A 17,315-nucleotide genomic window follows, 5' to 3' on the forward strand; every position below is an offset into this window, starting at 1 on the left:
AGGCAAGCAGATATATATAAACCTAATAATGTTTCCAACCGTTGGAAAAATATATTCTCTGCACTTCAACAAAATACTGGCACATGAGAGATTTATTGCAACTACGATAGTGGTACTTGCGTAATAGAGTAGTAGGAGGTTCTTTTAAAGAGTACTACAAACCAGCAGCGACGTTACAATCTACTGATGTCAGTGATAATGAAGTTGTGCGGGGATTGTTCGTGGAATGCGGGGATTCAAATTTTAAAGTCGCACGCGTTTTGAACGTGCTGACGTTCAAAGAGCTCAGACTTGGCTTATACTTGGCGTAAGCTCCAGATCACTATAATTTTACAAATTTTACAATAGTATATTTGTTGATGCCCCGCCACTTACATGCAGAATTTGTGAATTGTGACCGATATTTGAATAATTATAGTCATAAAGGAGGCAGTGACAATACGGAGGGCTATATACAAACACGCATACAAACACGTGTATTTATTTACATACTTTAGTCTTGTGTTATAGTAATAGCGTCAAAACACCGTTGATTTGACCCAAATGAAGACCGGTCGGCCTGAAGGCTGCGGGCTGCGACCTCCCCTTCCCAGCATTCCCTTCAATTTCAAATTTGGGTGCCACTCTCAGTGACTCATCAGTCTCGTCTCCAGGCACCACGCCTGCCACCACATAAAAATTATAGAGGTCTATGACCTATGAAGTAGAACTATGAAGCCTATGAAGTAGAACTATGAAGCCTATGAAGTAGAACTATGAAGCCTATGAGGTAGAACTATGAAGCCTATGAAGTAGAACTATGAAGCATATGAAGCAGAACTACGAAGCCTATGAAGTAGAAATATGAAGCCTATGAAGCAGAACTATGAAGTCTTTGAAGTAGAACTATGAAGCCTATGAAGTAGAACTATGAAGCCTATGAAGTAGAACTATGAAGCCTATGAAGTAGAACTATGAAGCCTATGAAGTAGAACTATGAAGCCTATGAAGTAGAACTATGAAGCCTATGAAGTAGAACTATGAAGCCTATGAAGTAGAACTATGAAGCCTAAGGAGTAGAACTATGAAGCCTATGAAGTAAAACTATGAAGCCTATGAAGTAGAAATATGAAGGCTGTGAAGTAGAACTGTGAAGACAATGAAGTAGAAATATGGCTAAGAGCCTATGGGTATGAAGCGCAGTAGCGCACAACAATCACAGCATCTTATAAATATCATAGCCTCTTTTAAAAAAGATAGAGATTAGAGATATGTAGAATCATGTCTCCTAATAGTACAAATATACTAATTTTTTAGTTTTGTTTAAAAAAACTAAAAAAATACAAATAAAAGAGTTGGTCTTCAAGTTGCGACAGCCGACAATGCGCGTCTGTGACTGTGCCTCTGAGTCTGTGGTTCTGTGCATCTGAGTCTGTGGTTCTGTGCATCTGAGTCTGTGGTTCTGTGCATCTGAGTCTGTGGTTCTGTGCATCTGAGAATGTGGTTCTGTGCATCTGAGTCTGTGGTTCTGTGCATCTGTGCCTTCTGTGGACGTGGCTCAGGGCTCAGGCTGTGGCACTATTTAAAAATGGCTCTGTGCGACTAAATTGAGAAAAATAGGCGTCATGCGACTATAGAACTGTGGCCGGGCCTGGGTGCCTGGGTCTGTGACTCTGTGGCCTGTATTTACCGTCTTTAAACAAGCGGGGGTGTGGAATCTGAATATTGCATACAAAATTGAAAATGCAATAGTGGCAAAATATTTGAATTCCTCTCTCTCGAATCATAGCATCAATAAAAGAACAAAGGAGGAAGACTATGCTCGTAATATATTTAATTCTATTGAAGATGGTTGGCAATAAAAGTATTCCAGATCGAACGCACAGTTTATAGTATATTATACTTTATAGAGAAATCATGGAATACTACGCATCAAAATCAAGTGATTTCAGTGGGTTGAAGGTCGAAGGAACAGTGATTGAATACAAGTTTTAACTGAAAGTCATTCTATAGTACGTTATTATTCGCCCAATACAATACATTACCCTAAAAACTATTCCACGTTGAGAATAGAAATTATCAGATGCATTGAAAAAAAAATGACAAGTCTGACAAGATCACCATTTTTATCTACCACGGGCCCACAGCATATGGTTTAAAAAAAAAAATGAATAGTCGAATGGTAAAATCATAAACGTCTGCTCCTGGATCCTTTTTGTTTAAAAAAAAAAACAAACAAACGGAAAAATAAAAAAGAGTCCTATTTTCCAACGCTTCTCAAGTTTTCGGTCACTCTTTCCGATTTCGGTTGGTTCGACAATTGTCGATCTGAAAATATGATCTGTTCACTATTTGAGTTTTTGGACCTATCTGAGTTTGATTGGACTTCGCAGTCGCTCACCGGCCTGCTCGGCTGTCTCATCATCTCATTTCCGTCATGCATGTGACCGTGTGTGTGTGACGCGCGAGAGACTGTGATGTGTGACAGTGTGCGAGAGCCAATTTTTAGAATTCGGGAGTATTTGTGCTGATAAAAGTGGACAAGTGCTTTGGGATCGCGAACGTTGGCCGTTGAGTTGAGGGGAGTATGGAGAGCCGTCTACATACAGACTATTTTATTTTATATATTTGTTTTGAGAAATACATATTTACAAAATAGTACCTTTTTTTTACTCTGGAGTCTGGAGTCTGGAGGACATTCGTTAACTCGTTCCTCGTTAAATAGACGCCTTGACGTCTTCTTGTTGTGACGTTAGGTCGAGAACTCGAGAACTCGAGAACTCGAGACTCGTCGTCACTCACCACTCGAGCTTTGACTCTTGACTCTCGAGACTGGAGAGTGAATTAGAGAGTCCCGACTTCAATACGTGCTTCATATATGCTGTAAACGTAGTACGTTCTGCGTTAACGCTTAGTTTTGAAGCCATTTCCCTGTTTTCAGGTAGTATACAAAAACCAATTTTGTTTGGATCTACCTTATATGGCCCAATTAATAGCTGTTATGTTTTGACAGTAGAAAATCTGTCCAACTATAAACAACAAATATTTTGGTGAAATATAGTTAGCGAATTATGCCAAATATAAGGGCGGGCAGAAACGAAAACCCTATAACGAATAAAAACGTAGTACGGTTTACGTTAACGCATCAATTTGAAAGCGTGTTTACGTGTTACGAATAGAAGTCTGCTTGAGATTTGAGACTTGAGACATTCTGTATTATTTCTTCTCTCTTTGACCGTTGGCCTTCGCAATTCGCGTAAAGCCGCGAGGCCGGGTGTTTAGATACTATTTGTTTTTAAAAATAGAAGTCGAGTATTGGATAATCGACAACCTTTAGCCTTGGGGTCCTGGCACAAAAGCTATTGTATTGGTTGTATACTAATAATGAAATACTCTCAACAGTCTGAAAAGCACACATTTGTATCTTTTTTTAGTAAAACTTCGGACAGGATCTCCCCTGGAGTCTGAATTTATCTCTTTTTTTAAACAATCTGTATAGTCATTGGTATTCAGAAACGAATGGATTTAATGTGAAAATACAAACCAGTACATTTTTCGTTTTAAAAAGCAAAGAGCTAGAGTATCGCAACGGCAAAAAAACTAGAATAGATTCTCGAATTGATTTTTCAACAAAACAATTGTCAATACTTTTGTACATATTTTATTTTAAAACAAAATAGTATATTTTTCTTTTGTATTTATTGAATTGTTCACAAAAACTAAAAATCAACAAACAACAGAATTTATTTAAATAAAATACTCTCCATTTATTTAGTCACTCTATAGCTATACTCTTTCTATAGTCTATATTTACATTGTAACATTGTTTTTTTTTACAAAAATGATTTTTAGCCAATCAGAAAAGTTACCAGAGTCCAGCCTCCAGAGTCCAGACCTGGTCCACCAGCAGCCTAAATCAAACACTAAACAGCCTTGAGTTGGGGCTTGGGCGCCCTTGGCCATTAGCTTCAGGCTCAGGGCTCTATATTTATATATAGGTGACAGTTCGTCAGTAGTCAGTCGTCAGTCGTCAGTCGTCAGTCGTCTGTCGTCAGTCTACCTTAGTACCTTTACTAATAAATAATACATAGAGTAATACATGTTTAGATTTTAGGCCCATTCGATAAATATTTGGCCATTTCGTTTTTTGTTTTGGTTTATATTTCTATTTCATTTTAGATTATCCCAAAAAAAAACCCCCTGTGCAGTCTCTTTTTGTGAAGTTGTGAGTCTTAACTCTTCACTCTTCAGACTTCAGGTCTTCAGGTATGCAGCTTTTCTCGGTGGAGTGTATACAGTATATAAAAAGACTATGCAGTATTTTTTGGCAGTTAAAATGCTGCAGTGGCAATGCTGTGAATGCAATAAATATGCATAATTTAAAGGGGGGGTGTTCTTTCTAGTGTACAGTGTACACCTTACAATAAACACACTACGCAGTATTATATTTCAAGTTCGGCAATTGGCACTTGGCAGACATAAAAAACCTATTTGCTGTGATGCGATAAATATGCATATTTTGAAGGGGGTTTTTATATATATATATAAAAATTACGCAGGGCCCATCGGCCATCGGCATCGCCCCAGGCTCAGGCACCAGGGGCTGCCAGCCCAGGCGGCCCAGGCCCAGAATACTCTCCCGGTCTCCCCTCAATATAACAATAAGTCTCAGTCTCTCAGAGACTAAGACTCTCTCCGGAGTCCAGACCTCAGTCAGAGTAGCTCAATCTCTTTTAGTCCTGAGTGACTCATGAGAGAAGTGTCAAACTTTCAGAGGTCAGACTTCAGATTATTCTCTCTACAACCAGTAAATAAATAGAGAGTAGAGTAATAGTAGAGAGATTCAGTGTCATTCTGTCACTGTTAGACACTATATTTAGTAGTAGGCTAGTAGTATTAGTGGCAGTAGCTCTCTAGTAGTTTTCTATAAAAAATTGTATTAATAAACAAACTGAGTGGCACGGGTGTCGGACATCTTATCGTCCCTCTTACTCTACTACTAGAGTAAAGAGTAAAGAGTATTGATGGAGAGTAAAGAATACAGAGAGTCTATTGCTAATCTCGATGTATAAATCCATGGAGAAGTATTTTAGAATTTGGTTTGATTTTTGGTTAAAAAAGAAAAAAGAAGACAGTGATCACACAGACACGCACACAGTGACAAAGGCACAAAGCTGAATAGCTGACGCAACAACACAAGAGTGATCAAGATTACAAAATATTTAATTATACAAGTGACCGGACTCTGAAGTCCCGGGATACTGAGAGGCGAGTGCCTGGCTCAGCCTGAGGCCCTGCGCCGCTGCGGCCTTTTAGGCCTGCGGCCGCGACTGCCGCTGAGTCGCTGACTGTATAAATTAGTAATATTCATACTTTTTTTTTAATACTTTTTCAGAGGTGGGGTTGAGACTTTTGTTGTCTTTGCGATTTTGAACCTTTGTTGAGGCTTTGACGCCTAAACGCCTTAGGCCTTTTAGGGGTCAGGACTATCGCATTGTGTGTTCAAAGATGAGCACAGATTGCTCCGTAACCTGGCATTCTGAATTTCTGAGACAAAGCTTATCAACAAAAGGATGGTATTGTGTGGGACGCATAGTAAATTTTTCTGTAAATATCAATTATGATAAATCAACTAGTATAGTTCAACTGCGATTTTGCCGAGGCTTAGAGACCGAAGGTTTATACATTTTTTTATACAATATATAGTAAGAACTCAGCTAGAACTCGTCCACTTGCACCTGATTGCGGCAAGGATCTGACTTGTATTAAAATATTGTAGAGATGCATCCAGCCACTCAGTGTGCGCCACTGGTAGATATTTCCCGCGGTATAGAGAAAGAGCAAGGAGGACAGAAGCGTATTGCACTCAACGAGGCGGGAGTACCCGATAATCATGAGAGACTCAGGAAGCGATCTCAGCCGCAATATCAGGGAGAGAAGGAAAACAATGTGCCTAGCTGCCCAACTCCATTTCTGTATCGGGCATACATTGCACGTCCGCAGCCGGCGACATTACTACGAGTACGACAACAACTCAGAGAAGATCTCGAGGGGCACACTATGCAAATGAAGAAGCTTGGCACTCCAGGCCATCGATGTCCACCGCAATCTCTACCCCATGCTTGGAGGTTGGATTCGGTGAACGCGATAGACGAGAGTTCCATCGAAGATGACGAATGGGAGGAATCTGCCTTCTACGATTACCATGTGACGGACGCCGATGACATCTTGGATGATGAAGATAACGCAGTTTACATACACACCCGTTCAAAATACCAGGCGATATCTCAACTGACCCACAAGGCGGATCCGTGGCTCTGCGACTACGATGGTAGCAGCCACTCAGTCTCAGGCAGGCTAAGTGCTGGTGCTCAGGAAACGGACGACTGCTGCGTTAACTCAGAGATGGAATGTGATTGCGTGACGGTAGATATCCCCCGAGACTGTGCAATCATCGCTTGGGGTGGTGGGGATCACATGTACGATCGTTTCTTTACCGCTGGCAATGGCAAGCTCAATAGCAAGATTGACAAGGATCCATTCTCATATACATATGCAAAACATTTGGAGAATATGGTAAGGTAGACCCTGCCAAGAATAAATAATAGGTGATTTGATTGTAATCGTAATATTTTCTCAACTAATACGTGTCTTGCCTGGTGCACACTACCGTTAAAATACATACTCTGCAGAATCCACGTGTTTAGGACAACTGCGTTTAGTCCGAAAGAGTTTATGACGTAGGTGTGAGCATTTACTACTTCTTCGCAAGGGAAAGAATATTTCATTAATTCAGAAAAAAATTCTCTTAGCTACGTCGTCTGTTGTCTACGATGTAACTCAGCATTCGCTCTTGCTGCTTTGATATAAGCTAGACGAAGTTTTTTCGCGATGGGTCCTGGTTGTCCATCGGATATTAAATGCCCATCAATGTTCACTACTGGATATACAAACGTCTGCGGAGATAATCCAAATACAGTATGAAACGTGGACGTGAGGCGTATCAAACTGTACACGAAAGCGTATAAAATAGCATGTCTACTACAACTCAACCTTCAAGCACAATCAACTCCGAGTTTTCGGGATTCCTCAAACATACCGATGAACTTGTAACAAAGGCTTCCTTCGCATCGTATGCTTCCTGGTAAGAATGAGATGCGAAAATTAACGATACATTTGTATTTAGTTGGCACCTTGACAAATATTGAACGGACAATCGCACAAGAATCCTGACCTTACGCAACATTGTTCGAGCAGGTTATAAATTGCCCGTAAGATGAACCAAGAGTGATACTAAAACAGTCGGTGGTATTCGGCAAGTAGTGCACACCTACCTGTCGCGTAAACGATCGCTCCTGCACGGTCAGATGGTGATCGTTTGCCAAGTGCAATACATATGCACGCGTGATTCCATGCAGTATATCCGTACTCAACTGGCGCGTAACCAAAGCCCCTTCACGTGTAATGATGTGCGCATTTGCCGAACACGCCTCATTCACCATATCGTCGCTCGGATTGTATAGCCAGGCATCATCACAGCCCTGTGCTTTGGCGGCGTTTTTACCCAAGCTCTGAGTGAGTAGCTGAATTGTCTTAATGTCTCGCCTTCCCCATCTATATGACGAGGAATGTGAGGGGGGGGGAAATTAAAACTTGCTAAGCTGTATAACGTTGGCTTGGGACTCGTAACAGATTGCCCGAGCAATATAAATAAGGCAGCTAATGAGTATATGTTCCTAATTTTGAATAATTGTAGCATAATTCATTAAAACCTATCGCAACACAACAGATAAACTAAGAGATTTGAGTGCGGATTTACCGGTTATCAGGGATGGTTATGACGGCCTGACCTCTTTTCGCCACAGGGTTGTTGATGAGGTTCATGCGCTGTACGAACAATACTACTGTGGCACGAACATTTGAAGACGGGAACATATAACTTCTGTCGGAAGGAGCGCCCCGTGTGACCTACACATCAAACCATTATAGTTGCATAATATAAAGAGCAGACAGAATTATATACGTGGCCGATCACAAATACTAAATACGATTATGTATAGAGCCACACGAAAATGGCTAACGAAAGGTCTTCACTGATCAGACAAGCAATCTATCGACATTTCTTGATACGCAAATAAAGCAACAGCACAGTTAGGGTGCTGACACCAAAGTATGTGTGTACAACATACTTGTACATACTTGTAAGTAGACGAGACCCTCTTCTACATCATTCCGATGTATTAAATTCGCCCACACTTCCGGGAGAGCTTCCACTTCTTCGTCACACAGTGATATCTCGAGCTCTTTCAGCGAACGCTTCAAGCGGTTCATATGATTGAGCGCATCAAAAGCCACACCATCTACGATTCCGATTCCTTCATACACTCTTTTTTGTGTATGGAAAACATGAGCAATGTTTTAAGTTTTTGTCAATCATTGATCAACTCAATAGAAAATTGTTCGTAAACACTTGAATACAGAATATCAACAAAGAGGAAAATCGCAATTATCCAATAAGCAACTCCAGGTGAAACACTAACTAACACATCATCCATGTAAAACACTAACTAACACCTCAATATCAGCAATTAATTCGGAGGTGCGTACGTGCTGTACCTGTAGTTAAGATCGCGCATTGGATACAACAACTTCGCCCTACTTACCCATCTGCAAAGGTAAAGCCTCGGTCAAAGATGGACACCTTCGCATCAGCCGCTTCCATATACTCTCCATTTAGATATACTATCCTGCTCATCTTTACGTTTATTCGATATGCCGAGGAGTTTCTCGGACACTATTAATCTGCATGTAAATATATATATAAGGTGTGCGCATTGTTAGACTTGAAAACTAAACTAATCTGCACAAAGTGTGCGCATTGTTAGACATATTAACTAATCTGTACACAAATATACAAAGTGCGTGCAGTGTTAGAACTGTGAGGGCGAAACAGCAGAACGGTCTGTGTAATAGACACGTTAAAGGACACAACTCATATAAACATACATACAGAAATATGGGAGTCGCCACGAAATCAAGGGATAATTCTTTAGACTTCTCGAGTGTGCTATAAAGTGCTTTAAATATACGGTAAATGTATAAAATTCAGGAAGTGTGCATATTGTCGCAAACTTGGTTCGTGGGGAATCTTCGATACTATCTATTTAATAAGTATAAAGCCATAAACCTGCCAAAAAGGGTACTTATATGTATGTAAGGGAAAAATGAGTGCATATCTGAAGCATGTTTTGAAGTCCTATCAGAACGGAGAGACCAGCTCTCATTTTGAAAATTAAAAGCTTGCTCAGACCATTACAGCTTGGGTGGTCAACCACATGGAAGTCCTGTGATTTAAGCAAAATTCACCTGTGCGTTCCTTATTTATTGCGTAATTGTTCATTTATCAAAATCTTTACAACGACAACGACGCGTATATAGATGCCCATATGGCCAGCAAGCGAAACTAGGCACTGAATCAGAGCTGGGCACATGAGCTTTCACTTGGTGGCATATGAACTGTCACTTGGTTGCATATCAACTGTCACTTGGTAGCACATGTATTGTCACTTGGTGGCACACTAACATACAGAGGAGCTTATAGATTTTAGATGTAAATATTCAGAAACGTGTGTGAAAGTTTTTTTTAACCGTATGTGTATACTTAAAATGTAGTATAGTATTTACGTCGAGTGTATATATTATTGTCGTACATATATACATAAATATGTAGTAAATAAATATGTACCAAGAAGGAGGCATATATTGTGCCAATCAGAATGTAATTATTCTGAAATGTGCTGCGTCATATCAAAGTACGTTTATAGTCCGAAAACCAGAGTTCCCGTAAATATTTTCAGAATGTCCGATCCGAAAGTCGACTTTCGAGGACATTTTTTGTTCTCGAAACTGAAACCCCAATCAAAAAATCCGAACGAAAAATGGTAAAAATCCGAAACCGGTTTGGCCTGTTCTCACCACTGATTTCGAAAATGAAATGAAATATGAAATATGAAATTTCGAAGCCCTAATTTCATTTTCTATGTATTGCGACGACACCAATCTCACCGCTGATTTTCAGGAATGAAGTGAAATAAAAATTAAAGTTCATACAGAATTTTGGCGGGTTGATTTATATATATATATAAAACTGAACTATGAAACCTAAAAACCTAAAAACAACCAATAATATCATATTTGTTCATTTTTCATTTAATTTTTCATCGTCAAACAATTTCTCCTCTCCACTGATGACCAAAAAAAGAACAAAAGGCAGTGACATTCGGCAATAGCCTTCAATAAAACAAAAATATTTTAGGAGCTATATATGCATTATGCATAGTCTACGGCATACTGCATCAGATGCATACGAGTCCTCTGACTCCTCTCTCTCTGTTTGAACAAGCTATGGCTAATAAAAGTAAAAATATGGTTTAAAAAAAAGTGAAGGGTTTTCGTTTTGTAAAAATAATAACAAAAACAAAGCATAGCTGTTCAATTTTGCCGCTATAGCCTATGCCGCTATTTTTTTCATAAAAATATTTACCATACATGGATGTATGGCAGATTATAGCCCTATGTTTTGGAGAAAAGAAAAAGACAAGTCCAAAAAAGCATATCCATAACTATAATGTAAATATTTATGCAAGGAGAAGGCTTTTTTAAGGCTGGACCGCTGAAAGCTATAAATTTGTGGTAAAATGAGTATAATTCAGAAGGCTATGTAAAATGTAATAAAAAATGTTTGAAATTTTTGAACAATCATCATTTGGTCCATAAAATATGTCATTGCTATGCAGGCTGCAGCCCGGCGCCTTCAGCTAACTATGGTTATTTGCCTTTTCTAAAAGGAGGCTATTTATAAATACATACAAATATTGCAGATATATATTTGTTTTGCTTGGTTTTTTAATTTTTGTTGACAAAATAAAAACAAAACAAATTACAAATAACAAAACGAATTTTTTTTGATTTTTTTTTACGTACATATTTATGTCGAATTGTCGATTGTCCGTCTGGGGTCACAGGTACATCACGCCGTGACTTCATAGTTCATAGGTTCGTATTCGGATAACTTTGTTTCTCCATTCTCTCTCTTTCTCTCTCGCTTTAGAGGAGAAAGTTTCACGTATTTAAGATGTCCTTGTTGACCGCTTTTTTTCGGTACAAGATGGTTATGTCCTTGTTGACCGCATAAATCTGCTGATGACAGAACATGCACGGATGCACCGCCTGTACGCCAGCATCATATTGGTTGTGACTTAAAGAAATGAGAAAAGTTGAACATTAAAGGGCTATTTATGGCAGTATTGCCCTCTTTATCATTCAGAAAGTGAAATAAAGCTTTTTTTATATAAATAGTCCTGTCAGAACAATGTCATTCTATAGTTATCTAAAAAGTATAGCAGTCTATTTACTGATTGAGATTCAAAATCACTTTGGGGTGAGATTTGAGAAGCAATCATTTATTATTCTGTACATGTAGAAAGAAGGATAGGAACCATGGCGCATCCCGCGTACTATCTCTACAAACAGAGGCGAATACAATTTGGGTGAGGCATCCGATGCTAGCCTGCAGGTATTCAACTGATCACGGACACCACGATATATCTATCGAAAAAATCTGATTCAAAAAGAACAGTTTGGTGGGAACAGCATAAGCCTCTTGACATTTGTGAAGCAAATGATGTACAATGAACACGTATTCATATATCTAAACGCAGATGTGGACATACAAGAATGAACGATAGACTTCTACTACACATTATGAGCAAAATCTTTATTTGTACTGATGACACACGCTCAAGTATTATGATTACAAAATCATTCATTTTTTAATCGTATAGACCAGTTTGACACTTTTCGTCACTTGTATCAGTCTGCACACAGGCTTGTCAATATGTGTAAACATAGGTGTGTGAAGAAACACGCACACAAGTAAAGGCGGATCTACAACAAATATCGATCCAGGTACAATACACTTGCAATACTTCAGGAGCAAGACCATCTAATCGATTGCTATCCGCGTGCTTACGATAGGATTTACACTTCAGTGTAAAGCATAAACGTAAGCTATTATGCGCACGCGATTTAGTTCATCCCCGTACTGGAATATCAACTTCAACTTCAACTTCCGAGAACTCGTTGCGAGCTCGTATATGTCGCCTTGATGAGGACCGTAGACAACAAACGTGCCGAGCATTGGCATTGTGTGTCATAAGTTTATAAGGACGAGCCACATCAATAACGCACGTGCACCAAACCAATTTCCAATGTGCGTCAACCGTTGTGCATCAATATGGCTTACAGAATTTCTTTATTCTAGTTATATTGTCCCCAGAAGAGTTTCACCTAGAATACAGGCGAACATTTCCTATCGTCCTACTCTCCTGCTTTCGCTTCCGTGACCATGTGGTCACCGATCCCTATATCCTGCTCTCGCGTATATGCATCTGTGGAATCGACCGTGGACGGATTTATGCCATCAGTCGTATTTGTAGCCGCAGCGGATGTGTCTTTCACAACACCGGTTGATATTGCCTGATCTGGTATGAGTGCTTGTGTTTGTATTCGTGATGTCTCTTGCGTAGTTATTTTTGATGTTTCTTGTGAAGGGGTTTCCTGTGCGGGGTTATGTGAGGTATCGAGATTCAGTGCAGGTATCTGCGATGCCTCTGCTATATTTTTTACAGTGACTGGTTGGCTCCAACCGTGATCTAAACGTTCAGAGTTATTAAGCGCCTGCATAATATCAAGGCGTCTACCAGTGACCTTTTTCTCCATCTCTATAGAGGTGCTTGACTGCATGTCCTTTGTGCTCGAGGTGGGCTTGTGCGTTTCTACACTAGAATCCGCATCTCCACGTGTAAATGTCCTCATATGCAAGTATTTAGGGGTGTATGGATTTTGGCCGTGTTCATATGCGTGTGTATTTCTATCCGACTGAGTTGTTCTATCACTGCTCATGCTTCTGTGCAGGCTCTGCGGGCCGTTCAAATTCATACACAACCCACCCCCGTCAACATCGAGCACACTGTTCGCCTGTAGGGCTGCTTGTTGTCCCGGCGAGTTCCCAGGCTTCAGTGGTTTGCATGGGCTCGTACCAGCAGCTGGCATATTATACACATCATGGCGCCCGCTCCCAGCCAGATCGCTATCTATTGCCATCATAGACGTGTTTGTACCTCGCTGCAGTACGGGTGCTCGCCCAGTCTTATGGCCACTCGACAGGCAATCACCCTTCGTGTCCACTGCACCCAAGGCAGCCCTTGGAACTGCTTCAAATGTGCGCGTGCTGCCTTCAGCATCCCCCAGTAAATGCCGCCCTCTCTCCGAGCGTCGGTTACTCGCACTCCCGTCCGAGCTATTTGCGCGAACAATCTCTGTGTTGGCAATGTACCTGACCCTTTCCGACATGTTGAACGCTGGTGTAGTTGCATGTAACACCCCGTCTCGCTGCAAGGCGTCCTGCTGAGCGTGCCTGTTCTCGAGTATTTGCATCAGCTGCGGACTCTGTCGGAACACCGGTAGCACACTCATGCGCAGTATCGTTTGGATCTGGTGATACGCAGGCCTGAACCAGTCCAGAACCTCGTCCCAGTCGGTGTCCGGCGGGGGTCCCTCTGCGGGGAAGTTGATGGCTTGGTGCGATTGGTACGAGTCCGTATTGAGTACAAAGTTGGCCGAGACAGAGCTCGTATACCGCCTAGTCACACTCACACCGTATAGCTCCGAAAGATTGTGCACCAAGAGTGCCTGCACCTCGCCGGCGATATTTAGGACTGCAGGTGTCACGAATTCGGCTGTGATGCGGCGTATGGCTTCGTCAATCTCACACACGCGCACGTGCTCGTCATCCGTAGCCCTGTACCTGCGCTCCACCTCCCGCATACACACTAAAAACTTTGGCATTTCACTGCAATGCCGATACTCCGAGAATTCCACAAACAATGTGCGTAGTTCAGAGTCATCGAGGAGTATGGAGATGTTATCTAGATCCACCATCTGATTCGCATTCCCCGCCATGTTCAATTCGGTGATGAAGTCGTATCCGTTTCTGCGGGTGAACGCTTTCAGCGACAACAGCAGGAAATAATCAAAGACCGCCCCCGTGGTTAAGATGATCAGCTGCCAGGATATCCAGAGGGCGCTGAGCATCTTGGTATTACGCCAGCCGGTGTACGCATATCCCACGGCGTATGAGGTGCCCCACAGGAATATGAGCCGCGCCGCTTGCCATGAATCCACAAAGATGAGGGTCGTGTACGTCTGCGTTCCCAGGCGGTAGCTGTGGAGGAGCGAACAATGCAACACATCCATTAGCACGGTTGGGCAGCGCAATGTGTGCAGCTATGTGCGAGTACAGCTATCAGCTATCAGCGCAAGTGTGTGTGAGCTATTGATGGATGGTTGTTTATAAGCCGACTATCAAGCCTTCGCAAAGGGGAGGGCGGGAAGACTCGGATTCACATGTGTGGCAGTCATACTAGTGTTCGACATATGAATTGGATTGTGCGACATGTGAATTGGAATATACGACATGTGAATTGGAATATGCACTGATCATGAGAACATCATGACGGGCAACTTGCGCCTGCTCTCCATAGTCCCGACACGAGGGCACATGGTGTGGCGTAATGAAGAACAGCTCCTAGTAGTATCCGAGCAGTATATATATATATTTATATACGTAAATGCAACAAACATATTGTATTCTAACGTCACTGTGGTCGAAAACAACACTTCACGGTAACCATTGAACAGCTTCACATCCAGCGAGCCTTGGTCCGGTAAGGTACATAAACGAGAACACCCAGTGCTTTAGCACAGATGACCCATCACCATATAAATAAATCGAAGCGACGCTGCCGCAAGACATTCGTATGCCTCCACATTGGTTCTGATTTGTCATTGTTTCTAATGTGGACAGATAGACGTTGGGTGTGGTGGTATATATGGAAGTGCCCGTTACGCTTGGAATCCTCAAACCACTCACCTGTAGTAGACGAACTCGATGAGAATTGCTACTATGGCAAAGGTGATGAAGACGTAATCGTAATACACCGTACACGAGTCGTGGTCGTAGTAGCACCACAGATGACCCGCGATGACCACCAAGGTTAGGCCAATGTGATACGGTAGGAGCACAAAGTAGTAGCTCTGGTACCGGAACTTGCGCACCTTGAATACCACATACATGAATCTCTGCCTGTATGTGAAAGGAACGAGCACAAACATGATCCCCACTATCGCCATCAGACTGGTTGCTGTTGTGAACAGCGCTGCGTTGACATCCGGATCATAAGTGAATTGAAACAGCGCCACACCCACGAAGAAAATAGCGACAAAGGGGAGAATTAGGGCCCCAAAGAGGAAGTGGATGTAGAAGTATTTGTGCCGGGATCTGATCTCAGCCTGATCTCGGTTGGAGTACACCATCATCGTAAGGAGTATCATGACGACCTGGGAGGGTGTGAGTGGTAAGCGATAAGGCAGAGTTGGAAGTCAGGATGGGAATGAGAGTCGTAACTGGCTTGCTATCTGTACAGTGGTGCAGATTGATGTACACATACGCACTCATGGAACACAAACTTGAAAGCTGCTTGTGACCACACTTGCAGGAATGAAATCACATACGAAAGCGATTTGTCCGGTGCATATACTCTAAGGGAGCTCGGATACGAGGGAGACGACTACACAATGACGGGCATAATCACGTACATGTCGCATAGTTTTATCCAGCAGATATCCGATACACCACTTAAAAGCGGCCAAAAACGCGACAGAACAAGCCAGCACTATGGACTCACGTACATACCTCACTGGCCACGAAACTGGCCCAGGAGAGCAAGAACATCTCATTCAGCGCCACCTCCCTACTTTCATCCAAAAAGGCAGCCGCTACCTGATCCACAATCTCCACCGCACCCAAACCCAACGACAAGAAAAAGGGACTGCCCAGCGCCCGGGGCAGCAGGGCCGTTACCGCTTCTTGATCTGTATCAAAGTCTGCGAATTCAGCCATATCAGTTTCTACACTGAGTACGAACGCGTCCGGGTCCTCGAGCATATTAACTACAACCTCCGTGACTGCCGCGAGTGCTGTGCTAGTATTGCCCTGCGCCGAAAACTGCGCCGCCGCAGCCGCTGCGGTGAGACGCGGCACCACAGACTCCACTGGGAGCCTCTGTGTATGTGATCGGATAGTTGTGGGTTAGAAACCAGATATGGATCAAAAATAGAATAATATATGGGGTAGGCATTAGTTGTAGCAAAACTGATACTACTAGCGAGAGGGTACTGTTGATGTATTTTGTCGGATATGTATGGGGTAGGCATCAGATGTGGCAAAACTGGTACGATTAGCGAGAGGGTACTGTTCTTTTCGCAGCCAACCCGAATATCAACTGCGAATTGTCCTGGACGAGGTCATTCAGCGGAGGAGTACATCGATACACATATAGCACAGAGCACCAAACGTAATTGAAACACACTATAGTGCATGGAATCAAGTTATGTAATACACTCCAGTGCATGGAATCGAATTATGTAATACACTACAGTGCAAGGAACTAAATTGTAACACACTACAGTGCATGGAATGAAATTGTAACACACTACAGTGCATGGAATGAAATTGTAATACACTACAGTGCATGAAATGAAATTGTAATACACTACAGTGCATGGAATGAAATTGTAATACACTACAGTGCATGAAATAAAATTATAATACACTACAGCGCATTGAATGAAATTGTAATACACTACAGTGCATGTAATGCAATTGTACACACTACAGTGCATGGAATGAAATTATAATACACTACAGTGCATGGAATGCAATTGCAACACACTAAAGTGCATGGAATGCAATTGCAACACATTACAGTGCATGGAATGAAATTGGAACACACTACAGTGCATGGAATGAAATTGTAATACACTACAGTGCGTGGAATGCAATTGCAACACACTAAAGTGCATGGAATGAAATTGGAATACACTACAATGCATAGAATGAAATTGTAACACTAAGGTGTATGGAATGCAATTGCAACACACTACAGTGCATGGAATGAAATTGGAACACACTACAGTGCATGGAATGTAATTGCAACACACTACAGTGCATGGAATGCAATTGTGCATTGTGCACACTACAGTGCATGGAATGAAATTGTAATACACTACAATGCATGGAATGAAATTGTAATACACTACAGTGCATGGAATGCAATTGCAACACACCACAGTGCATGGAATGAAATTGTAATACACTACAGTGCATGGAAAAATTGCAACACACTACAGAGCATGGAATGCTAATTGCAACACAC

General features: G+C 41.8%; 3 protein-coding genes across 3 annotated transcripts; 1 reads left to right on the plus strand and 2 right to left on the minus strand.

The window, feature by feature from the left end:
* The first annotated feature begins 5,313 nt into the window (after positions 1–5,313).
* On the plus strand, positions 5,314–6,599 carry SARC_10612 (hypothetical protein). Its single transcript, XM_014295337.1, has one exon. It carries the CDS (start codon positions 5,761–5,763, stop codon positions 6,562–6,564), a length of 804 nt encoding a protein of 267 aa, XP_014150812.1. The 5' UTR covers positions 5,314–5,760; the 3' UTR covers positions 6,565–6,599.
* On the minus strand, positions 5,352–8,734 carry SARC_10613 (D-alanine transaminase; the record flags this gene model as incomplete). The annotated part of the gene is made up of 5 exons (XM_014295338.1): positions 5,352–7,120; positions 7,314–7,593; positions 7,799–7,947; positions 8,179–8,365; positions 8,643–8,734. 5 exons carry the CDS (start codon positions 8,732–8,734, stop codon positions 7,028–7,030), a joined length of 801 nt encoding a protein of 266 aa, XP_014150813.1. The 3' UTR covers positions 5,352–7,027.
* Positions 8,735–12,197: 3,463 nt separating this feature from the next.
* On the minus strand, positions 12,198–16,163 carry SARC_10614 (hypothetical protein; the record flags this gene model as incomplete). Its single annotated transcript, XM_014295339.1, has 3 exons — positions 12,198–14,263; positions 14,972–15,438; positions 15,794–16,163. Coding segments are annotated over 3 exons (2,743 nt in total), but the record flags the coding sequence as incomplete, so codon positions are not given.
* Positions 16,164–17,315: the final 1,152 nt, after the last annotated feature.

Source organism: Sphaeroforma arctica (genome assembly GCF_001186125.1).
Source record: "Sphaeroforma arctica JP610 unplaced genomic scaffold supercont1.1323, whole genome shotgun sequence".
NCBI classification, from domain to species: Eukaryota; class Ichthyosporea; order Ichthyophonida; genus Sphaeroforma; species Sphaeroforma arctica.